Below are 26,356 nucleotides of genomic sequence, written 5' to 3'. Positions count from 1 at the left end.
GTTAAGAGGTGTTAGCTGGCTCTGATTGTTTCCTGTCTGGAATTCTCCTGTTGCGTGTTGCTCTTTATTTACTGGCCTGATTTTAGAGTTTTGTTTAGCCAGATTTTGTTCATTTTCATGGTTTCCTCCTTTCTGTTGAAATTGTCCACATGCGTGTGGATTTCAGTGGCTTCTGTGTGTAGTCTGACATGGTGGTTGTGAGAGTTGTTCAGCATTTCTGTGTTCTCCAGTAATATGCTGTGACCAGGTTGGTTCCTCAAGTGCTCTGCTATGGCTGACTTCTCTGGTTAGATCAATCTGCAGTGCCTTTCAAGTTCCTTGATTCGTGTCTGGGCAATGCTGCATTTGGTGGTCCCTATATAGACTTGTCCACAACTGCACGGAATACATAGACTCCTTGTCCTTTGTTGAGCATAGCATAGCACAGCACTTGATGAACCAACCTGGACACGGGATATTATTTGGGAGCACAGAAATGCTGGACCACTCTGACAACCACCATGTCAGTCTACACAGAAAATCCATTGAAATCCACAAGCATGTGAACAATTTCAACAGAAAGGAGTAAACCATGAAAATGAACAACATCTGGCTAAACAAAACTCTAAAATCAGGGCAGTAAATAAAGAGCAACACTAAAAAAAAAACGAACCCAGGGGAATTCCAGACAGGAAGCAATCAGAGCCAGCTAACACCTCCTAACAAAGGATTCCCCCAGGCAGTAAGCAGCGAACCTGAAAGGCAATTCAATGCTAAACAAGCTGGCCAATTGCAACATTCACAACCTCCAACAGACAAGAGTTCATTCTCCCACCCTGGACGTTTCACAGATATATAAACCCCACTTGACTAGTTTCCAACAGACCTCGAAACCTCTGAAGATGCCTGCCATAGATGCGGGCGAAACGTCAGGAGAGAATGCTTCTGGAACATGGCCAGACAGTCCGGAAAACTCACAGCAACGCATCTTTTTGAAATTGTGAGCCGCGTTGCGGATAAAAGCGAGATACATATAAATATATACCATTTCTTTTTCCTGTGTCGGGAGCGACTTGAAGAAACTGCAAGTCGGTCCTGGTGGGAGAGAATTGGCCGCCTGCAAGGACGTTACCCAGGGGACTCCGGGATGTTTTGATGTTTTTAACCATCCTGGCGGGAGGCTTTTCTTATGTCCTCCACATGGCGAGCTGGAGCTGAGAGAGGGAGCTCACCCTGCTCTCGGTGGAGTCGAACCGCAGCAGGCAAGGGTTTAACCCAGGCATGGGCAAACTTGGGCCCTCCAGGTGTTTTGGACTTCAACTCCCACCATTCCTAACAGCCTACCGGCTGTTAGGAATGGTGGGAGTTGAAGTCCAAAACACCTGGAGGGCCCAAGTTTGCCCATGCCTGGGTTAACCTATTGCGCCATAATAATAATAATAGGTAAAGGTAAAGGTTTTCTCCTGACGTTAAGTCCAGTCGTGACCGACTCTGGGGGTTGGTGCTCATCTCCATTGCTAAGCCGACGAGCCGGCGTTGTGTGTAGACACCTCCAAGGTCGTGTGGCCGGCATGACTGCATGGAGCGCCGTTTATAATAATATATATATATAATAATAATATAATACCATAATAATAATAATAGAGAGAGAGGGTCAGGCGTCCTCTCTGCCAGGGGCGGGAGTGCTCTCTCTCTCTCTCTCTCTTTCTCTCTCTGATTCAAGGGAGGGAGGCGGGAGTGCGCTCTGCTCTGGCAGCCGTGGCCGCGGCGACTTTGCTCTTTAAATTGGTCTCAAAGCCGATTACAGCTGATCTCCCACGTGACATTTCCCCTTCTGGCTCCCTCCGAGGGAGGAAGAGGAGGAGGAGGAGGAAGGAGACAGGGGCCCAAGAGAGAGAGAGACACACACAGAGAGGGAGAGACAGCAGTGGGCAAAGGCGCGCCTGGCACAACTTTTCCTGGCGGCGCGCAAAGGAGGACTGCGGAGATGCTGCCGGGAAGGCTGAGCTAAGGACAGGAGCGAAAGGCAGGCAGGCCAGGCGGGCGCAGGGTTAGGGTCCCTTTGGGGGCTCTCCCGGCGGGTGGGGACCATGCAGAAGAGCGTGCGGTGCAACGAGGGCCACGCCTTGTACCTGGCGCTGGTGGCCCGCAAGGAGGGCTCCCGCCGGGGCTTCCTGAGCAAGAAGACGGCCGAGACGGCCAGCCGCTGGCACGAGAAGTGGTTCGCGCTCCACCAGAACCTGCTCTTCTACTTCGAGGCCGAGAGCAGCACCCGCCCCGCCGGGCTCTACCTGCTGGAAGGCTGCACCTGCGAGAGGGCCCCCGCCCCCTCCGCCATGGACAAGCAGGTAGCCACGGGCCTCTGCCGGGAGGGATCGGCTTGGGTTGTCCTTCCAAATGTCGAGTTCTATGACTCTCGCACTTGAGAGCTTGGTTTCCCTCTCTTCCTTTCCTTCCCGAGGAAGGCATGGGCAAACTTGGGCCCTCCAGGTGTTTTGGACTTCACCTCCCACCATTCCTAACAGCCGGTAGGCTGTTAGGAATGGTGGGAGTTGAAGTCCAAAACACCTGGAGGGCCCAAGTTTGCCCATGCCTGATCTACATTCCAAGTTTGTGTTGGAATTACTTTCAGGCTGTAAAGCCATGTTCCAGAAGCATTCTCTCCTGATGTTTCGCCTCCATCTATGGCAGGCACCCGCAGAGGTTGTGAGGACTGTTGGTAAACTATAAGTGAGGCTTATATATGTCTGAAATGTCCAGGGTGGGAGAAAGAACTCTTGTCTGCCTGAGACAAATGTGAATGTTGCAGCTGGCCAGCCTGATTAGCATTGAATAGCCTTGGAGCATCAAAGCCCGTCTAATTCCTGCCTGGAGGAATCCTTTGTTGAGAGGTGTTAGCTGGACCTGATGGTTTCATGTCAGGAATTCCCCTGTTTTCTGAGTGTTGTTCTTTATTTATTGTCGTGATGATAGTGTTTTTAAAATACTGGTAGCCAGATATTGTTCATTTTCATGGTTTTCTCCTTTCTGTTGAAATTGTTCACATGCTTGTGGATTTCAGTGGCTTCTCTGTGTAGTCTGACACGGTGGTTGTTAGAGTGGTCCTGCATTTCTGTGTTCTCAGATAATATGCTGTGTCCAGGTTGGTTCATCAGGTGGTCTGCTATGGCTGATTTCTCTGGTTGAACTAGTTTTCAGTGCTTTTCATGTTCCTTGATTCGTGTCTGGGCAATACTGCATTAGTGGGTCCCTATGTAGACGTGTCCACAGCTGCATGGTATACGGTAGATTTCTGCAGAGGTGAGAGGATCCCTCTTGTATACCATGCAGCTGTGGACAAGTCTACATATGGACCCACGAACCCAGCATCGCCCAAACACGAATCAAAGAACATGAAAGGCACTGCAGACCGATTCAACCAGAGAAGTTAGCCATAGCAGAGCACTTGATGAACCAACCTGGACACAGCATATTATTTGAGAACACAGAAATGCTGGACCACTCTAATAACTACCATACCATATTTGTCTACACAGAGAAGCCACTGAAATCCACAAACATGTGGATAATTTCAACAGAAAGGAGGAAACCATGAAAATGAACCAAATCTGGATACCAGTATTAAAAAGCTCAGAATCAAATAAAGAACAACACTCTGAAAGCAGCGGAATTCCAGGCACGAAACAATCAGGGACAGCTAACACCTCCTAAAAAGGATTCTCCCAGATAGGATGTAGCCAGGCTTTGAACCTGAAAGGCCATTCAATGCTAATTAAGCTGGCCAGTTGCAACATTCACACTTTCCTCCAACAGAAGAGTTCTTTCTCCTACCTTGGACATTTCACAGGTATACTGTATACAGCCTACTTGTTTCGTTTCCAACAGACCTCACAACCTCTGAGGATGCCTGCCATAGATGTGGTGGAACGTCGGGAGAGAATGCTTCTGGAACATGGCCAACTCACAGCAACCCAATGCCAAGTTTGCTGCCACATTCACTGCCCGGGCTCAATGCTATGGGATCTTGGGGGTCTAGCCTTGTGAGGAGATGCCACAGCTCTTGGATAGAGAAACTACATCTCTCCTAATTCCATGTCCATAAAAGTGTTAGGCTACTTTCATTCTGCAGTGTAGAAGGAGGCAGACTCGGACTGCGTACCTGGAACTCTTCTCTGCCTCTCCTGGGGCGCATCTACACCATAGGGAGGGCAGTTTGAGGATACTTTAACCGCCATGGCTCTATGCTAAGAAATCTTAGAATCTGCAGTTTAGCAGAGAAGGCATCTGGTGTTTCCCACTCTGCAAAGGAGAGGATGAAGCCAGGAGCTCGTTTACAAGCCTTCCATCTCCGAAGTCTTCTACTTGGAAGCCCTTTTAAGAACAGGGGTAGATCTTTATTATATACAGGCATGGGCAAACCTGGCCCTCCAGGTGTTTTGGACTTCAACTTCCACCATTCCTAACAGCCTCAGGCCCTTTCCTTTCCCCCCTCAGCCGCTTAAGCGGCTGAGGGGGGAAAGGAAGGGACCTGAGGCTGTTAGGAATGGTGGAAGTTGAAGTCCAAAACACCTGGAGGGCCCAAGTTTGCTCATGAGTGCTAAATAATTAACACAATTGGATTGTTTAGATGCCATGGCTCATTTCTAAAGAATCAGGGGACTTGCAGTTTTACAGCATCTTTAGCCTGGTGCTTCACCAAACCACAACTCTCACAATTCCATAGTCTTGAGCCATCACAGTTAAAAGTGGTGACAAACTGCATTAATTCTGCAGTGTAGATGCAGCCAAGAGCACTTAAACCCAGTCACTTCTGTTCTGTGTTACTGTGTCCCTTGTACACCTGGGCGTGAAATAAGGAATTAGATGGTCATTATGTGTAAAAAAACAGCTTCACTGCACCTGTTCTGTTAGCCACTAATAGACAGTTTCTACTTCTCAGCTGTGACCAATTTTTGCTAGAATTTGGGTTAGGAGACCCTTGGAAATGTTTTTCTTCCATTGGTGCTTTGTGATGTATTGTTGGAATACGAGTGCACCTGCTATTAAAAAACACCTGCTATGGACTTGCAGAGATCTGGGTATAGAGAGAGTTCATTTTGACTAAATTTTAGGCAATTTGTACAGTGTAAATGACAAGGGAAGCTGGCATAGAAAACATTGCATTGTCCCACCAATCTCCTCTTTGTGCTAGGCTGGTTTTGATCTGCCCACTTCCCCATCTTTGCATTGCTTGTGGGCAGATTACAGCACAGCCCACTTCTGCTTGGAAGTGTTTTCATTTTCATGACAGTCACACACTTTTTCTTGGGCTGAGCCTTCACAAAACAGATTTACGGTCTGTTCAAAGAGAGTTCTGTGTTTGAGGCTTAAGATGTCTTCTCAGCTGCTTCACAGAAAGATACAGAGATAGAACCAGTGAGGAGCATGCAATACCAGGTTTTGCCTCCATTGTAAACCTTTCTAATATTAACACGGATTATGTTCTTCAAGGTGGAAGAGCAAAAATTCAACATAATGGAACAGGACAAGATGAGTGAAGGTGTAACACATTTAGTGTCAGTGTACATTACAAAAGATTAATAATCTATGGTTTTTCCATCTTGCAGTTTAAACAAGACCTGTGACTTAAATATTTTGTTAGGTAATTAGTCAGCAGTTGTAGATCAAATATTCCCCAGTGCGTATTTTCATATACCATTAACGATGTGTACTTCGATAGAACAAAATACATCTTTTGGAATGAATCTAAATGAGCAGAATGTTTTTGACGGCTCAGAGTGAAATTTTCTGACATAGTTGGAATGCCTGAATCTTCAAAAATTCAGTTTGACTGCTTAGATTTGGGTTGACTGGGTTGTTCTGAGCTCTTTCTAATCCCGGGGAGAACAATAGACAAGAGAGCAATAGACTTAGTCAGGCAAACATTTTTTAAAAAACAAAACAAGTTTGCAGACTAATCTGTACACCTTCTACTGTGAAACTAAACAAATTGGATTTCAGTGGGGACAAATCACAAGTTTGAATTAGCCCCCGGTGGTGTAGGGGATTAAACCGCTGAGCTGCTGAACTTGCTGACCAAAAGGTCAACAGTTCAAATCCGGGGAGTGGGGTGAGCTCCTACTGTTAGCCCCAGCTTCTGCCAACCTAGCAATTCGAAAACATACAAATGTGAGTAGATCAATAAGTACCACTCTGGCAGGAAGGTAACAGCACTCCATGCAATCATGCCAGCCACATGAACTTGGAGGTATCTACGGACAATGCTGGTTCTTCAGCTTAGAAAGGGAGATGAGCACCAACCTCAAGAGTTAGACATGACTAGACTTAATGTCAAGGTGAAACCTTTACTGAAGAGCTGAAGAGCTTAGGCATTATACAGATATTAACATTTAGGGCTGGATCCAGAAGCGAAGTAACAATTAGCACTGATTTATCTTTTGGAGACAGAATCTGGAGATATCATATTCAACAGAAGTGTGCAAATTTGTTTCTCATTTGGTGTCATGAAGCTGAAGCTGGGAAGTTCTGGATTTACAGATGGGCTTACTTTTACAAACTGAATATAAGAGCTCGGTTGATGAAGTAGGCTTTATCAGAAATTATCATCTGTGAACCAGTAAGCTTTCGAAATGAAGACAAATTAGATTACCCATATAGGAGTGGTATGTTTGAAGAGGTAGTATGGATGAAACAGATTCCTTCGGAGCTGCTTCCAGATTGAAGGTTCTTGCTGTTCAAAGTTCAAAGCCACAGTGCAGATAGATATTATGTCTTTTCAACTTGACAGATTTTATCTGCTAAGAAAAAACTGGAAAAAATATTGGGAAAACATGGGAAAGATAAAAACCAAAGACAGCACTGCCTAGATCACTGCTTCTTAAATTGTGGTTCCCAACCCCAAATGGGGTCCTCTCAGCTCAATGTTGGGGTTGCAAAAAAAATGGCAACAGTGAAAGATTTCTGAACTATTTAATCTGAACTACATACATGAATTGCATAAATATGTTAGCAACAACATGCAATATTTACAGTGGGCTCTGCAAAAAAAAAAGCAAAAAAAGAGGAAAATCTACTTGTTTAACAAGACTTGCAAATGCTGATTTATTATCAGTACTTATTTGATTTTTATGCCTATTTTATATACTTGTATACTAGGAGTTAGCTTTGGTGAGCTTGTTGTCACTCCATCATTGCGTGTGTGTGTGTGTGTCTTCAAAAGAAGTGATCTGAGCATTTGTCTACAGTTCTAATGACCAGGGTTTGAATCTGGGCTTGGCCATGAAAACCCATTGGGTGACTTTGTGCAAGCCACCTTCTCTCTGCCTCAGAGGAAGGCAAGGCAAGCCCCCAACCCCGCTCCTCAAATCTTGTTAAAACAGCTCCATGATAACTTTGTCTTAGGGTCACCATAAGTCAGAAGTGACTTGAAGATACACGAAAACAACAATATAACCAAGCCGCATGTTAACTTATGGTAACCCCAGGAATTTCTTTAGGTTATCCTACCAGTTCCCTCCTATGAAGTTATAGCCTACAGCACCCTATACTAACCAGGGTTGACTCTGTTTTGCTTTCACAACCAGAAAGAATCTAGAGCCTTTGGGGGAACAGGCACGTTTTTTTTTCTTCTGAGAAAGAATTTGTATTTTGTAGATGTTAGAGTGAGATAGGCTGTAAAATAAAATATGTAAGATTAGTTTTGCATGACTTGTTTATGAGAAATCAATGTTGACTATTGTCACTAAAAGTCAACATGGGTTTCTCCAAAACAAGTCATGCCAGGCTAGTCTTCTCTCTCCCTCTCTCTTTCTCTTTCTCTCTGGTGGCTGTATGTGTGTGTGTGTGCTAGAATTACAAACTTGTTACATGGATGGAACGCTGTGGATGCAAGGCCTTTGACAAAGTTCCCCATATTACTCCTTCAAACCAGCTAGAAAAATGTGGGCTAGACTATGCTACTGTTAGATGGACTTTTAATTGGCTGGCTCTACAATGACACCTCTTCATTCTGAAGAGAAGTGACTAGTGCTATTCAACATCTTTATCAGTGACTTGGATGATGGAATAGAGAACATGCTTGCCAATTATGTAGATAACACCAAATTAAAAAGGGTAGCTAATACCCCAGAGGGACAGGATCAGGATCCAAACTGACCGTAACAGATTAAGGGTTAAAATTAGCAAAATTAATTTCAACAAGCTCACATAGCAGCTGGTTTCAGGAGGTGATTGGTGAGGGAGATTGTTGGTGCTTCATCTACTCTGAGTCAGGCACATCTGGATGGGGCTTTGGGAGAGTGGAAGACTAACAATGGTCTTTGCCAACCACCTCCTGAAGCCCACACTGCTGCTGACTTTGGGAGGAGGTTGATGGGGAAGATCACTGGTGCTATACCCATCCAAAGTCAGCGGTTGAGGTGTGCATATTCACACAGCATCCCTGGGCCAGGGGAAGGAGTTGGTGGCATCCATGGCAAAGTAGCAAAGTGGTAGCAAAGTAACAATACTGTGAATCATAAAATCTGGGGTTGTCTAATCCACAAATTTATAGTGTTTAGTTCGAAGGAAGTCATAGTACCACGTTATCCTTTTTTTGGTAAGATCTCACTTAGAATACTGTATCTACTTCTGGGAGCCACAATTAAGAAGGATATTGACAAGGTGGAACATGTTCAGAGAAAGGTGACTGAAATGGTAAAAGGTCTGGAAGCCAAGGCCTTTGAGTGGCTTAGGATATGTCTTGCTTGGAGATGAGAAAGTTGAGAGCAGACATGATAGCAATGTTTACATTTGTTTCTACTACTTCAGAGACTAGGTCACAGAGCAATTGATTCAAATTACAGGAAGGCGATTCCACCTAAACATTAGGAAAAACTTCCTGACAATAATAGCTGCTCAACAAGTACATATGTTGCCTCTGAGAGTGGCAGAGTCTTCTTCTTTAGAAGTTTTGAAACAGAGTATCGTAGCCCATCTATCAGAAGTGCTTTGATTGTGTTTTCCTATTTAGCTGGGGGTTGGATTAGATGGCCCTTGTGATCTCTTCCAACTCTTTGCTTCTAATAGAATCCAGAAAGATGCAAATCATGTCTCTTACCCTAAACGTTCAAAGGGATGCATAAGGAGCAAGGCTGTGGCGCAGCTGGTTAGTAGCCAGCTGTGATAAATCACTACTGACTGAGAGGTCATGAGTTCAAAGCCTGGGTCAGATTGAGTGCCTGACGATTAAATAGCCCCAGCTCATTGTTTACCTAAGCAACCCGAAAGACAGTTGCATCTGTCAAGTAGGAAATTTAGGGATCGCTTACGCGGGGAGGCAAATTTAACTAATTTATGTCACCATAAAAATGTCCAACAGTGTGTGTGCTATAAGATGAGGAAGTACTCCATCAAGGACTCAGCGTCACAGTGGATGATGAAGCAGCAGCTCCTCCTGTGGCTGGAATCATGAAGCCAGAAGCTGGGAAATGTTAAATAGCCTCTGTGTCTCTGTCTGTATGTCATACGTCTAATGGCATTGAATGTTTGCCATGTATATGTGCATTGTGATCCGCCCTGAGTCCCCTTCGGGGTGAGAAGAGCGGAATATAAATACTGTAAATAAATAAATGCATAAGGTGATACAGATCTTTCAGATCTTCACAGTCCTCAATTGGTGCAGAGATGCAAAAGCAATAAATCCACTTATCAAGAGTCAATTTCCCTAGGTTCAAAACTCTCCTTGAGATGATTTTATTTTATATGTGCACTGAGGAATCTTTTGTATGTGGTGTGCCATGTAACCACTGTTTTTATTAGGTTGCTGTGAGTTTTTCAGGCTGTATGACCTTATTCCAGAAGCCTTCTGTCTCGACGTTTCACCCACATATATGGCAGGCATCCTCAGAGGTTGTGAAGTCTGTACAGACCTGTAGAGGAAAGAATGCTTCTGGAACATGGCCACACAGCCCGGAAAACTCACAGCAACCCAGTGATTCCATCCATGAAAGCCTTTGACAACACATTGTCTTTATCATATCTCTGCTAATGGATTGAAATTTAAGAATAGAATTCAGTTCATCAGGTTTTCTTTCTAGTTTTTCATTATAATTTCCTTGTTCAAAGACTTATAAATCATTTACTGTGTGCCCAGGAAGGCTGAAATATTCTGCAAACTGGTTTTTGGGTAATGCTATTTCTAATGTAAGATTTATGTCCAGTAATCCTCTTGTATAGAATCTGGCCTGTTTGTTCAATGTAGAGTGCAGAGGGACAATGCTGGCCGAGGATGGCATGTATCACATTGGGGGAAGAACAAGTAATAGTACTTCTGATGTTGTGAGTGATGTTATTGGCCCCTGTAATATTGCTTCTAGAGTTGACATGGGGAGAGTTGGCACCTGGGTTTATGGCAGGGTCTTGTCCTGTATTACCATTTGTGTTATATATCCTGTTGTAAATGAGTTATTGTTTAAGATTTGGAGACTCTCTATAGGCCAATAAAGCTGTGCTCTTCTGCAGAATTGGTTACAGCTTGTCGATGATACATTTGAGTGGTTTCAGATGAAGACTGTTGGTGGGCATTAGAGGTGTATTTTGGGTCTGTCTTATAGTAAATAATTCCTGGGTTAATTTTGCCTTATCAATTTGTTTCTTCACTTCATTTTACTGGTACTGTAGTTTGTATGATGCCTATTGTAAATCCAAGAGTTTTGAGGCTCTGTCCTGTGGGCCTGAGCAGATGTGGTTGTATCCAAGGGCTTGGCTGTAAGCAGTAGATTTGGTAATGTATTCTGTGTGGAAGCTGTAGGAATGTAAGTATGCGTAACAATTGATAAGACTGATAGGATGTGGTGCTTAGAAGTCCATTGTGCAGTTGCACAGTGGTGTCAAGAAAGTGAATTTGTTGTGTGGATTATTCCAGGCTCAGGCTGATGGTAGGGAGAAAGTTGGTGAAATTCTGGAGGGACTTTTTAGCGATGTGTCTTACTTAGAAAGATGTAATGAATAAGCAGAAGTTAATGTTAAGTACACTTATTCAAGTCAAGTAGACTTACAGGTGGGCTGTTTGTTTTTCCACTTTTGAAACCGTATTAGGTGTAAATGGTTTCCAATGTAACCACCAGAACCTAAGCACAAGATTATGTTCTGCTAGAGCACAATCTATCTTTGTAGTGAGCTGCCAGTCTACACCCACAAGTCAAACTATATTTAATTTTGTACATTAATGCTTGCATATGGAGATGATTAATTGAAAGAAAGTAATATTGTTCTTTTCTTACAAACATTTTACTTGCTCTGCTGTTTTGACCAAGCCCTTACTAAAAAGAAAATGTGTTTTGCAACTTAATAACAAATTGAAATAAATCCTGTGGATTTACCTAGAATATATTTATCCTTAATAGGTATTATGTTACAATCCTGTGGTGCAATTTGTTGATTTCAGTGGGGCTCACTGTACTGGGAATGGCCATATGATTGCAGTGTTGGAGACCAACCCGCTATTTATCTCAGTGCTGCTGTACAGAATTATGTATTATTTGCAGGAGCATTGATATTAGCTGCACTTCAACTCATGGCACTGAGCTCTCTCCAGATACTAACCTTTGACTCTCTGTAGTAATGCTTCTGCGTCTTTTGTGCATCATCTGCAATGATATTTCTATGTTGCCTGGAATGGAGGATGATCTCCAATGGCCTATAAATACAGATACTGCTGCAGCATGAGGAAAATGTATGTAGACAATTCCTTGCTTTCATTCTTAGGTCCCTTCCACACAGCTGTATAAAATCCACATTGAACTGGATTATATGGCAGTGTGGACCCAGATGTATTGTGGATTATCTGCCTTGATATTCTGGATTATATGGGTGCGTGGAAGGGCCCTCAATGAAAGTAACAAGTAATATTAGCAGTTTTCTTCCTACTACTAAACATTTGCACATTGTTATTCGTTTTGTTGCAAATGTACTTTTTTGCACAGAAAATAGTTTTTATGCACAAGAAACAACGTTTTCTGCATAGAATCAGCCATTTGCCCAGAAATATTTTTTCCTGTGCAAAAAATGCTGTTTTCTGCAATAAAACACAAGCTTTTGACAAGTTTCCTCATTGTCGACTTAGGCCCCATCTGCACAGCCATATAATGCAGTTTGAAGCAATTTTCAAGGGAAATAGTCTTGTTTCTCCCTGCGTATCTCCCTCCTGTAGTCTGCTGGAATGGCTGCTTATGGTGAAATCATTGTATCAATGCCTATTTTGAGGGTTTTATGGTATATTCCTTAGAAGTCAATTACACCTTTCCATGAAACCTGATTCTAAGTGAAAGTAAGATTTCAGGCGAAAGTGTATGCTTAAGAGTATACTCTAGAAACCACTAGAATTCACTTCTGATTAAACATGTATAATATTACACCTTAAATTATTTGGTTCATTTTAGTTGAAACTTTAATTGCAAACATCCATTGAGTTCAGTTTGAATTGATAGAACCCAATGAGAATTTTTGTTCACATACTAGTTTCTATGTTGATGACTTGGGGAACTTTTTCTTTTAGACCAGCAGAGTTATCTTATAAGTTGTTATGGTTTACAGGAAATCACATAATGAAGGCCTCCATTCTGTTACAGTAGCTCCAAACTGTTTGATGCAGTGTGTTTTGATTTACTGCATCCACCACTGAATGATGTATGATGAAAGGTGTAGAGTTGTGTGATGATGTACAAACATTTCTAAGACTGTCATGAAGTGGACCATTACAATCAATAGACATTCTAAAGGGATTAATATACAACAAGTGTTTAGAGATTTATTATAGAAGCCTCTTTTATTAGGCATTGCTCAGTCCTATAGTCTGAAATGAGTATGCTTAGAACTGCTGTGAAATCAATGCCTGGATGACAATGTATATATTTTGCCTTTTATAGATAATGTAATAATATGCAATATGGTAACTGTCTTTAAGAAGTGTAAGTAACTGACCTCCATATAGGCTCCTCAAGCATTACATATGGAAAGTCAGAATATATATGTAATTATTTATTTATTTATTTACCATATTTCTATCCCACCCTACCTCATCCCAAGGGAGACTCAGAGCGGCTTACAGCTTGGCACAATTGGATGCCACATCAAAACATAAACATAATAGATTATAAATACATTAAACATTAAATCATTAAACTTAAAACAATAACATATAAATACAATTAAAACAGGATTTAAAACAACTATTAAAACAATCACATAGTCATGTATAATATTTAGTATTATGCCAGAAGATATTATGAATGTTGATATATCTTTAGAAATAATCTGTGTTGTGCTAAAACCATTCAGTGAATTTAGATGAATTTATATGTCTACAGTAGAATATTTACATTCATAGTAAAATGATTGTAACTCACTTTATCATAAAATTTCATGGCAGTATATAGATAAAATCAATTTAAATGTGCTTACCATTCCGTCTGGCATACCACCTAATACTCATTTGAACTAACATTTGACCCATATTCCAGGCTTTAATTAAAAAAAAGTATCATTCTTTTCTAAGAATGCATTTAAGGTGCCAAATCTGTTATATATCTATCTGAGCCCTCTCCTTTATTTCAGTATTTAGCCAATTAGTCATATGTAAGACTGACTGACAATGGAAATGCAGAGTTAAATATGACTCATTTGTCAATCAGTACCAATTTCTAGACCTTGAAACCAGTGTTACAAGTTTGCAAGAAATTCTAACTTTGAAGGGAAGTCTAACTCACTGCTGCTCAAGATGCTGAAGAGCCAGACAGTGTGTGGTTAGTTCGTAGCCCTCAGAAAGGAGTGTTAGTGTGATGCTGGATTAAAATCCAAATTACAGTAGATTCTCCAGGAGTTTGTCTCCTTCCATCCTATGACTTCTGTCTGGTTTCAGAAGTCAGTGACAATAAGGCGAAACTGAAGAGAAAAATGTGAGCAATGGGGATGTATATGTGCTCTGAATATGTGGTCAGGGCATCTGAAAATAGTAGTAGTGCAACTGGCTGGCTGCTTATTGTTTTCTAATGCTGTTCAGAACAAGGAGTAGCAACAGCTGAGAAGGGGAGAGTGCATGAAAGAGATGATAAGGAATTTCCTTTTTATTTAAGAGAAAAGGAGCAATGAGAAGAGAATTTGGGGAGCCATTCACCATAGGTTGGTCTCTACATTTGATCTCTTTCTCTCTGAGTAAACATTAGCAATGGAAACTGAGTCCCTGTATTGGGTGAGAAGGGCAGGGTAGAAATCCTGTAATAAATAATAAATATATAAACAACTGCTTCCAAATTTGATTTGAGGATCATCTCATATCTGTTTCTGGCTCATCTCTTTTCCTTTTCACTGACTTTGGAGTGAAGCAGAATATTTGACTATCTCCTTGTTTGCCTTAGCTCCAAAGCCAGCAGAAGAAGCAGACAGTAAATATCATCAGGCAACAAAAAGCTCCCACCTAAACAAATATCAGAAAGATTGGATCCCTTCTTTAGCATCTCTGGTTCAAACTCTGTTTTCAAATTTCATGGATGGAGTTAAAGATATTGGTTATACATTTTCTTTTTTGTTCCATCCATACCCTCCTTTCCTCCTTTCGCTTCCTCTTTCCATTCTCCTTCCTAATTTGTATCTTTCCTCTTTCCTCTGTCTTCCTCTCCTTCATGAAACCATGATTGCTCTCTTGCCAGAATTCTATATCAGATTCAATTCAGTAAAGCTAGTTTGAGAACTATGACTGGCCTATTGGTTCCTATTGTCTGAATGCCCTGTTGTTGACGATAGAAACAGAGTTGGGAGGAGTATGGTATCATTATCCTTATCATCTCCATCATTACCCCTTTCAAAAATGTATATGGTGATTATTAGGTATGTTATTATGTTGATAGCAGAGGGATAAGGGCAATTCCATTTCAATTCTAAAACTAGGTATTTAAAAATGTTGCCATTGAAGGGAACTGGTTAATTAGAGCAATACCGCGGAATAATTACTCACCTGTTTGCACTAAAATTGTGATCAAAGTTGTGATTTGACCTCAAAATTCACTTAAAAACCCTCCTGCTAAAGAGTCTTGGTGTGACAAGACTTCATAGGGGTCCTTGCTTCTACTGAAAATCCTATATCTGTAGGAAGGGATTGGTCACTTCACCCTCCAGCACCCAGCTTACCAGTGTTGCAGAACTCTGTTGCTCAGCATAGCTGACCAGCTTTTATGGTGGGTTTCTAAGGCATTTATTATTGTGGGAATGATATGTAACTGTAGAGAGGCAAAAAGGTTGTATGCATATAAGTCTAACTTATGGCATTGTAACTAACCATTTTCAGACAGTATTTTTTTTAAAAAAAGAAACTTGATAAAACCTAAAAGGGCTTGTTTGGCACTACAGGTGTAGTGACAGAATCATAGTCCATGAGACCTCTTCCAACTTGATCTAGTCCAGCCCCCTGTTCCTACATGGAGTCCAACTCCTTCCTACAAGGAGTTGGACTTGTTCCCTGTGGTGCCCTTTCAGTTCTATTATTGTTTTTTCTTGCTTTCAGATGTTCAGGTTTGATGGCCTAACAACCATGAATTTAAAACAATTAAAATAATATAAATTTAAAACAGTACGTAGGAAGGTATATTTTAAGCAGTGAAAGATACTAAGTAGTTCAACAATTAAAATATTTAACAATTTAACATTTATAGAAGATTTAAGATAGTTTGCAAATGCACTCTTAATATTTAATGTTTAACTACTGAAAGTGCACCCAGGGCACTCCCACACATAAGAGTGATAGCAAACATGGCAACTACTGCCACATTTACTAGTCTAGAAAGTGCTTAAGGCTCTTGATTTTATTGTTTCATAGCCCAAACATTTTTGGCATTTTGGCTAGAGATATAGCAGGAACAATTGATGGAAATTATTTTTGAGTTCAAAGCACGCTATTGCAAAATGCAATGCATACATATTGTCTAGGGGTTAGCATGGAAATAAATGTGTGCACTTGATTTATTTGGAGTAATTTCAGGTGCCATTGCACTCTATCTTTCTCTGATGTATTGCCAACAAAAGTATGGTCTGCTTCTCTGAAGCAAACAACCAAACATTAAAACAGCAGGCAGGTGCAGGCACATAGCACTGCTGGTATTTGTTGGTACCCACATTGTCCACTTGGAGCCTTTAGCAAGTTGTTAGGTTTGTGAATGTAAGAATTTTTCGGAACCTAATGGTAAAGATAACATCATTTTGCTAATTTTGATTAGTCATATTGCAGACTTGAGGCTTGAGACTAAAATCAGGTGGAATCCAGTTAAGCCCTGAGTTTTACCACAGTAAGTGCTCATTATGGAGAAGTACTATGCATTTGGAAACTTCCCACAGTAAGTACTCATTGTTGAGAAGAATAATGGAGACTTTGGTCATTTAAAAGTTCTTCTTCACACCAGCTTTGCAACTCCTAAACAGGCTCCTATGGATGTCCATATGTGGTCCAGGGCTAGGCATGTTTTCCTGGCTGATGGATAGTCTAGTACAGTTCTGTGAAGAGTACATCTGTGAAAATGTGAATAAGATTATGGCTTGACCAGAATAAGAAAAGTTACTTTTTGAGTGAAAATTCACCAAATCCTTGCAGCTAGCATATTTCCACAACATTTCCCATTTGGATTGTTTATTCTTGCTTTAACTCTTGTATCTTCCTCATGTTACGTTTTTTTCAAAAAAATGTTGTGAGAAACTTTGAGTCCTGAATTGGGAAAAAGGTAGGATAGAAATATCATCATACATACGTAGCAATTCCTAGAGTGCAGTGCTAGAGTAAAATAAAAGTCTCTCTAAGCAAAGGAAACAATTTTTCAAGACTGAACTACAGCTGACACATTGTCTTCTAGTTTTCTGAGTAAGTCATAGGTGTTCTTTGCCAACAGCGACAAATGAAGTTTGAGCCTCCCAGAACCTGGCCTGCTTTAAATATATTGGAGAACTACTTTGAAGCTATGTTCCGTCCCCCAGGACGATGGTTTGCCTTAACTACTGGTCGTTTGTTTGTTTTCCCTCCTTTGCATTTTGTTTGAGCCTCTGGCTGCAAAAGCCTAGGAAAAGTGGCTTGGAATCTGCAATAGCTGGCTGCAGTTTTCTTTGCAGTGATTGGTCAAAGAGTGCAACATCTTAGGACCGCCCTTTTTACCAGGGTCTAGTCTCCATTTTGGAGCTTCATTCTGGCTATAGTTTTCCAACGTGCTGGAGCTGTGCAAGGCTAACTGGGACAAATCATCCTCAAAACCAGGCCAATCTAAGCCTATCCAAATTAGATAAGTATTGAATTATATTGATCTGGAATAGGAAATCTAGTTAGAGGAGCAAAGTTATTCCATCGCTTCTAGAACTAATCTTTGCTGTAAAGATAGGGAAGGAAAGAGTTTCTCCTTCTAATATAGGCAGCGTGATTAGGGTATAGTGGTTTTATAATCACTTTTGCCTTCTGGAACCAGGGATAATTCTGCAACTAAAACCTATGGAAATTTGTTTCATTTTCTGCAACTTTAAGATCTGTGCCAGGTTTACAACCTTGTATGAATAAACATCCTTTTTTGAAGTTATCCAGACTCAGTCGTTCAATATCTATAGGACAGCTTATAGGGATTTGCAGTTCGCCCGGATAAAGGACAGCACGTTTCAGTTTTATAGCTTTTTATGGTCCGGCGGACGGCACAGTTTTGAGGTCGATCAGCGGTTTTTCCGCTTCAGCTAGCTTGCACGGCTTTATAGTTTTTTATAGTTTAGGAAGTTTTAGTATAGGCTGCGGCTTTTCCGCCTGAGCTCAGTCTGCATACCTAAAGACTATACCAGCGTCTGAGGCAGTGGAGCCCGCTCTCAGACCTGAAGGAGTCAAATAGTGGGGCTCTATTTCCTTGCTATTTGGCTCGCGTGTGCGCACGTAGCCCAGTGGCTTTCTGGGTTTGCACAGGCTGTGCAGTTCCCAGCAACGTCCAGGGCTCCCTCGGCGGTAGACCTCGAGCCGCGGAGCACCAGCGACAGTTCTTTGGCTGGCTCTGAGGCGTGGAGCCCACCAGAACCAGGCTAGAACCTGGACAGTCCTGGCAACGCTGCTGCGAGTTCGGCCGGAGCACTCAACCGGCTTTGACAGCCTCTTCATCAGGAGTTCGGCCGGAGCACTCGGCCGGCTTTGACCTGCCTCATGGTCCGGCGGTGGTGACCTGCCTCATCGTCCTGCGGTGGTGACCTGCCTCATCGTCCTGCGGTGGTGACCTTCCTCATCGTCCTGCGGTGGTGACCTGCCTCATCGTCCTGCGGTGGTGACCTGCCTCATCGTCCTGCGGTGGTGACCTGCTTCATCGACCTGCGGTGGTGACCTCCCTTCACAGCGGGGAGGAGGCGTCTCTTCTCTCCTCCTTTCCAAAGCCAGCCTCGGTGCTCCTTCGGCGGCAGGCCTCGAGCCGCAGAGCACGAGGTGCTTGAAAATTTGGCGAAGTCGCCATTTTGGCAGTTTACGTCACTCGGGCAAGGGAGGTATCAAGTGGCAAGTTGCTGTCAGTTGACATTTTGCAGCTTGCCCACCAAAGTCTGGCGCCAAAGGTCACAATCTTTGTAAAGTATAGTTACTTAGTGATATATATTGCTATGGTTAAGTGCTGTGAATTGTATTATATATTGAATTTGCTTTTATTGTAAATTTACTTGCAGGTATATTGCATTTGCCTTTGTTGTAAATTTACTTGCTATTAAGAATACATAATGTCTATGCAATTTCAAGATGATACAGATGGTATACCTCCTTCTGAGGCTGAAAGTAGGAATGAAAGGCCCCAAAGGATAAAGCACCCTTCAGCCAAGATGCTAGCCCATCTAATAGATGAAAAGGAGCTCCTCCATGTGAGGTTAGGTTCGGCATGGGAGCGCATTGTAACATTAATGGGCAGAATAGAGAGCTTGGGTATTACAAGGGTGCCATCCATATTACAGACAGACCTTGAAGAGACCTTCGGTCTTTGGAGGGGTTTGGTGTCTAAGATAGTCCAGGTCCTCGAGCGCATTAACGCCAAGGATTCAGAGTTAGAAATAGTGAGTGTTTTAGCTGACACTAATGAGAAAGAAAATAGGGTGAGGGCAATCCTAGCTTCCTTATGCAGCCATGAGACCAATCTTTTAAAATCACCTGCTGTGGCACTTAGTCTTAAGTCCAACCGCTCTAGTCAGGTATCTAAACTAAGGGAGCGTGCATCGTCTAAACACAGCCACTCTAGCAAGTCTTCTGCTGCTGGGAGTGCCATCTCTTCCCTAGCTGCCTTGCACATTAAGGAGGCTGCACGTCTGGAGCTGCAGAGTAAAGTGGCGGGGGCGGAGGCTGATGCTAAGGCAGCTGATCTCACCCTTCCCTTTAAAGAAGAAGAGCAACGACTGCAAATAGAACAGGCCCATAGACGAAGCGAAATGCAAATAGAACAGGCCCATAGACAAAGCGAAATGCAAATAGAACAGGCTCGTATAGAGATGCTTAGAATAAAGATGGATGCCGCAGCCAAAAGGGTAAGGGCTGAGACTTTGGCCAAAGCCCTAATTGAGCCACTCACAGAAGAAAATGTAAGCCAGTTACCAATACAGGATCCTTCTGCCAAAGTGTTTGCGCACCTTGGCAGCATGAACAGCCAGTTTTCGGATGAGGAACAGGAAGACTTCTCTCCTTACCCAGAGCAGGGCCCCAAAGTCACTTTTGAGTTTCCTGCAGAGCAGAGCGTCATAGCGGGGAGCTCACCCTTGCTCGAGCTACCTGTGCCTCCTGCTAAAACCCTAGGTCAGTCAATCAGGGCCTCAAGGCCGAGCGCTAGTTGGCCCCTACAGACAGCTGCACAGGGAACCATCGATTCGTCAGTGGTCGATGTCATCCCTCCAAGAGGCCAAAGGTTGACGCAAGGTACACGGTGGGAGTCCACTCCACAACAGCAAACTCCTCAATTGTTCCCTTCGACGCCAGAGTCCCAGCTTGTCTCCATCATCAGAAGCCCCAGAAGAGATCTTAAGGACAAGGGTGTCGAAAAGTTTTCGGACAAGCCTGAGGAATTTCTTCTCTGGAAGGCCACCTTCCAGAGAGCAATCAGAGACTTAAAGTTATTGCCTGAGGAAGAACTGACTCTTCTGGCTGCATGGTTGGGCCCAGCCTCATCCTCACAAGTTAAGAAGATCTACGCAGCCCACGTAGCCGATCCCGACAAAGCCCTGGAAAAGGCCTGGGCCAGGTTGCAGCAGAGGTATGGGGCCAGCACAGAGATTGAAGCATCTCTTATGGACAAGCTCCAAAGGTTCCCAGCTTTAAAACTCAAAGACTTCAAACTCTTGTGGGACCTCAGCGATCTCCTTACGGAATTAGAGTCGGCCAAGGAGAATCCAGAACTGCCCGGTTTGAAGTGCCTCGATCAGCACCTGTCCCAGAGGCAGATCTTGACCAAGCTGCCCTTCACTTTGCAAGAACGCTGGGGACAGGAGGTCTTCAACTACAAGGAGGCCCACTCCCAGGCATACCCTCCATTTTCTCATTTGGTCCAGTTCATCACCAGGGCAGCCAGAGAAAGGAATGATCCACAGACGGGCCTCCCCACCTTATACCAAGGGACCCAGCCAGAGAAGGCACCTGAAGTGGACAAGAAACCACCTAGAGAGGCCAATAGACCTGTCAGCGTAAAGGCAGTCGAAACTCAACTCAAGACTGACGAACCCAGGTCGGAGGTAAAAGAGTTGCTTTGCCCTATTCACCAAAAGCCTCACAGCTTGGCCAACTGCAGGGAGTTTCGTAGAAAGACATACAAAGAAAGGCAACAGCTAGTTCAAAAGCAGGGAATCTGCTTTAGATGCTGTGGAGCAACTCCACACTTTGCATCCAACTGCAAAGAAAACATCAAGTGTGAGAAATGCAACAGCCTCAAGCATTGCACCGCAATGCACAACTCCAATATCATCTCCCACCCCAAAGAGAACGCTTCACCAAAAGAAAAGTCAGCAGTCGAAGACACCGACAAGCCAGCCGCACCAGAGATGCAGGTGGAAGTTTCAGCAGTCGCCTGTACAGAGCTGTGTTCTGACTCGCACCAGTACAGAGTTTGTCATCCTATCTGCCTAGCGGATGTATATCCAGCCAAGAGCCCTTGGCTTAGAAAGAGACTCTATGTGGCCCTGGATTCACAGAGCGACGCCTCCCTGGCTACTCCAGAGTTCTTCCGCATGTTTGACCTTAAAACCAAGATGGTCGACTACACTATGACTACGTGTGCAGGAAAAAAGAAGTTGCAGGGTCGCATAGCATCTGGCTTTGTTGTCTCCTCTTGCGACCAGAAGAGACAGTTCAAGTTGCCAGACCTGATTGAGTGTTCCTCCATCCCTCGGAACAAAAAACAAATTGTAACTAGAGAAGTTGTGGAGGCTCATCCACATTTGCGACGGTTAAAGAATGCTATACCAGCCTTTCGGCCAGATGTGGACATTGCCCTTTTGCTTGGCTCGGACTGCCCGAGCTTGTTCTGTGTGAACGACCAAGTTAAAGGACCTCCAGGTGCACCTATCGCACAACAATTGCCATTAGGCTGGACAGTCATAGGCCCAGTGTGCATAAACAAGATGCACCCACCATCGTCGTTGGACTCCAATCAAGCACAGGTGCTTAAAGGTGGACGTCCTACACTTGTGCGCAGTTGCCTAAGTCATATCTCGGTCTACTGCCAAGCAATAACTCCAGAGTATTCCTCCATCTTCAAAGTCTCTGAGAGAGACGAAGCCACAGCGCTCTCGAAAGATGAGCAAAGGTTTTCGGACATTATGAATGCTCAAGTCTCACGAAGTGCAGAGGTGAAAGTTTGCAAGATGACCACAGAAATCAAGATGGGCCAAAGATCTTACCTGGAACTACACCGCTTTGAGCATTTTTCAGAGTGGCACAGTCTTCAGAGAGCAGTTGCTAGGCTCATACATCGCTTAGTCTGCAAAGATAGTCAGCCTTTGCAAGTTCAGGACATGCTAAAGGCTAAGGGAGTAATACTCAGGTCAGTTCAGAGGCATGAGTTTAGTCTAGAAATAGCCAGGTTAGAACAAGGGCTTGACACCCCCAGCCGGAGTTTCTTGCGTGAGTTAAACCCATTTCTAGACAAGGAGGGCATTTTAAGAGTGGGAGGGAGGTTAGCTAAGGCTAAACTCAAAGTGTGTACAAAGAACCCCATCATTGTACCCCCCAATAGCCATATTGCTTTGTTGTTGGTTCGTCACTACCATGAGAAAATCCATCATCAGGGTAGAACTCTAACTGAGGCAGCCCTTAGAAATGAAGGTCTGTGGGTAGTTAATGCCAAAAGGTTGGTCAACAGTTGTATTTTCAAATGTGTCAAATGTCGGCGACTCAGACGAAACTGTCAAAGTCAGTTGATGGCAGAACTACCTCAGGATAGGACTTTGACAGACCCACCCTTTTCCCATGTGGGAATCGATGTGTTTGGTCCTTGGGAGGTTGTCACTAGGAAAACCAGGGGTGGTGTTGTAAATAACAAAAGATGGGCGGGTTTGTTTACTTGTTTGTCAAAACGAACTGTCTATATAGAGGTTGCAGAGGGAATGGACACTTCATCATTCATAAACGCATTGAAAAGGTTCATAGCCCTCAGAGGGCCAATTAAGTCAATTTGGTCGGACTGTGGCACCAATTTTGCATGTGCAGACCTTAGCCAACCACTTCTGGAAGAGGTGGAAGGCCGAATACTTAAGCCAGCTTCCAACCAGAAGACTCTGGCAAACCCCAAAGGACAATGCCAAGGTGGGAAACCTTGTGTTGCCAAAGGACAAAGACTTGCCCCGCTATGCCTGGCCTATGGGCATTATACTAAAGACCTTTCCTTGCCCTGACGGTAAGGTTAGAAAAGTTCAAGTAAAGACTCATAGTAAGGACAAAATGTCTGTCCTGGACAGACCAATTAGTGACCTCGTGTTGCTTATTGGAGATGTTTAAAGTTTTATACTGTTGTATTGTTGTGTATACAAAGGTGTTTGTATGTTTTTGATTGGTAAATTCCCACATCCTGGGAATTTAGCGGGGAGTGTTCCGTCCCCCAGGACGATGGTTTGCCTTAACTACTGGTCGTTTGTTTGTTTTCCCTCCTTTGCATTTTGTTTGAGCCTCTGGCTGCAAAAGCCTAGGAAAAGTGGCTTGGAATCTGCAATAGCTGGCTGCAGTTTTCTTTGCAGTGATTGGTCAAAGAGTGCAACATCTTAGGACCGCCCTTTTTACCAGGGTCTAGTCTCCATTTTGGAGCTTCATTCTGGCTATAGTTTTCCAACGTGCTGGAGCTGTGCAAGGCTAACTGGGACAAATCATCCTCAAAACCAGGCCAATCTAAGCCTATCCAAATTAGATAAGTATTGAATTATATTGATCTGGAATAGGAAATCTAGTTAGAGGAGCAAAGTTATTCCATCGCTTCTAGAACTAATCTTTGCTGTAAAGATAGGGAAGGAAAGAGTTTCTCCTTCTAATATAGGCAGCGTGATTAGGGTATAGTGGTTTTATAATCACTTTTGCCTTCTGGAACCAGGGATAATTCTGCAACTAAAACCTATGGAAATTTGTTTCATTTTCTGCAACTTTAAGATCTGTGCCAGGTTTACAACCTTGTATGAATAAACATCCTTTTTTGAAGTTATCCAGACTCAGTCGTTCAATATCTATAGGACAGCTTATAGGGATTTGCAGTTCGCCCGGATAAAGGACAGCACGTTTCAGTTTTATAGCTTTTTATGGTCCGGCGGACGGCACAAGCTAAGTGGGGTCAATCTTTTAGTACTGGAAAGGGAGACTCGCAATGAATACAGGTGCTGAAGGCAAGATTTCAAAGGCTGTGGTTCACAGTTTAAGACGCTATGACTATGTGATAGAGTACCAGCCTTGTGATTCGTCAGTGATGCGTAAAAGCAGTCATAAAAAACTCCTCCATCAGAAAACCACTTTATATCTGTGATTGTGCATAAAGCATGTTTCCTCCTCCTTTGCAAGCTTAACAAAATCAGACATAGATAGTTTAATAGTACTTCTAAACCCATGATTAGGCATTTTACATAAACAAGCCAGGATAATAAACCAGACTAAACTAAGTCTGTTTCTAATGATTCCTGGCTTGTATGATCTCAGTAAACTATAATGTTCAGTTGACAAAACTTTAAACCAGTGATGGGCAACATAGGTAAAGGTAAAGGTTTCCCCTGAATGCATGGAGCGCCGTTACCTTCCCGCCGGAGCGGTACGTATTGATCTACTCACATTTGCCTGTTTTCGAACTGTTAGGTTAGCAGGAGTTGGGGCTAACAGCGGGCGCTCATTCTGCTCCCGGGGTTTGAACCTGGGACCTTTTGGTCCGCAAGTCCAGCAGTTCAGCACTTTAACACTGAGCCACCAGGGCCCCCTTGATGGGCAACATAAGCCTATCTAAATCTTTTACACCATGGCTAGCATTATGGCAGTATGAAGGCTATAGTTCGGTTTGTTTATCCATTTATCCAACAAATGAGGTGTTATTATTTTTGTTGTTGTTGGGTGTCTTGAAATTATTTTGGCATACCTTTCATGGAGTTTTCTTTGCAAGAGGAAGTTTGCCATTGTCTTCCTTCAAGAATGAAAGGTTGCGACTTCCCCAGACACTCATTGGGACTCCATGGCTGAAAGGGATTCAAACCCTGGTCTCCTGTCATAATTTAACAGTCAGACTACTGTATCATACTGGCCCTATGCACACATATAGGTTATTAAGCCAGCGTTTCTGCCATAAAATGAATTGCAGATGTGTTTACTGGTTTTCGATCATGATTTTTTTTTTGGATCAAATAATAATCTGTGGCCACAGCAAGCTAGAATAAAAAACTGAGATACTCTGGTCTGGTCAGCCACCAGAGTTAACCCAGTCACTGCCTGATTTTGATGGGGAAGTTCTGGTTCCGTCTGCTACTGTTAAAAGCCTTGGGGTTGTGTTGGACTCATCGCTGACAATGGAGGCCCAGATCACTGCCATAAGTAAGCAGGCCTTTTTTCATCTTCTCCAGGCAAGGAAATTGGCATCCTACCTTTCAACAGAAGCATTGGCAATGGCAATCCATGCAACAGTCACCACTAGGTTGGATTATTGTAATGCCTTATATGCCAGCCTTCCGAAGACAAAAACCCAGAAGATCCGAATGGTCCAAAATGCGGCGGCCAGGCTGCTAGCGGGATCATCTATAAGATCCCATATTACACCGATTCTGAAATAACTGCATTGGCTACCAATAGAACATCTGATCTCTTACAAGATACTGATACTGACATTTAAAGCTCGAAAAGGCCAAGGACCATTATATCTTAGGGACTGCCTCATTCCTTTTATTCTGCAAGGCGTAGAGCCTTTTTGACCTATGCTCCAATTCTGTGGAACTCATTGCCTCCATATGTTAGAGCAATGTCGGAGTTGCGACCTTTTGTAAAGGCGCTCAACACTTGGCTGTTTGGTTGTGCATTTAAGTAAACCAGATCAAATTTGCCAAATAGTCACTGTTGAATGTTTTTATGTTGAATGTTTTTATATTGTGGAATGATATTTTAAATTATAAGTCGCTCGGAGCACTCTGGTGGAGAGCGACTAATTAAGAAATAAGGTGAAGTGAAGTGAAGAATACAGACATTGACCAAGGCCTTTCACACCACACAAATAGAGCACTATGCCTTCATTTCAACAGCTATATTTCTATTCTGTGAGCTCCTACGATTTGCAGTTTAGGGGAAAGCATTTACAATTTTCAGCGAGAGCGTTCAAGTGCTTTATGAAATTACAGTCCTTAGGATTTCAAAGGTGGTAGGTAAAGGTAAATGTAAAGGTTTTCCCCTGACATTAAGTCTAGTCGTGTCTGACTCCGGGGGGCTGGTGATCACCTCAATTTCTAAACCGAAGAGCCAGCATTGTCTGTAGAGACCTCCTAAGTCATGTGGCCATCATGACTCCATGGTGTGCCGTTACCTTCCCGCCAAAGCGGTACCTATTGATCTACTTACATTTGCATGTTTGCATAGATGGTAGCCATGGCTTAATGCAGACTTATAGTACTATGATGGAACCCGCGGTGTTGCAGTAGGTTAAACTGCTGAGCTGCTGAACTTGCAGACCGAAAGTTCGAACCCGGGGAGCGCTGTTAGCCTAGCTTCTGCCAACCTAGCTGTTTGAAAACATGCAAATGTGAGTAGATCAATAGGTACAGCTCTGGCAGGAAGGTAACGGTACTCCATACAGTCATGCCGGCCCATGACCTTGGAGGTGTCTACAGACAACTCTGACTCTTCCGCTTAGAAATGGAGATGAGCACCAACTCCCAGAGTCGGACACAATAG

At 43.2% G+C, this 26,356-nt stretch overlaps 1 protein-coding gene across 2 annotated transcripts in view; it reads left to right on the top strand.

The window, feature by feature from the left end:
• The first annotated feature begins 1,699 nt into the window (after nt 1-1,699).
• Nucleotides 1,700-26,356, top strand: part of rasgrf2 (Ras protein specific guanine nucleotide releasing factor 2) — a 137,896-nt gene continuing 113,239 nt past the window's right edge. Inside the window, exon 1 of one of the 2 annotated variants that reach the window (XM_062972286.1) lies at nt 1,700-2,327. In XM_062972286.1, coding sequence (XP_062828356.1) covers nt 2,070-2,327 — 258 coding nt within the window. In that variant the 5' untranslated portion in view covers nt 1,700-2,069. The remainder of the gene's footprint in view (nt 2,328-26,356) is intronic. The other variant, XM_062972285.1, reaches the window with a different exon arrangement.

This window comes from Anolis carolinensis, chromosome 2 (assembly GCF_035594765.1).
Source record: "Anolis carolinensis isolate JA03-04 chromosome 2, rAnoCar3.1.pri, whole genome shotgun sequence".
NCBI lineage: Eukaryota > Metazoa > Chordata > Lepidosauria > Squamata > Dactyloidae > Anolis > Anolis carolinensis.
This window is presented reverse-complemented; position numbering and strand designations above follow the sequence as displayed.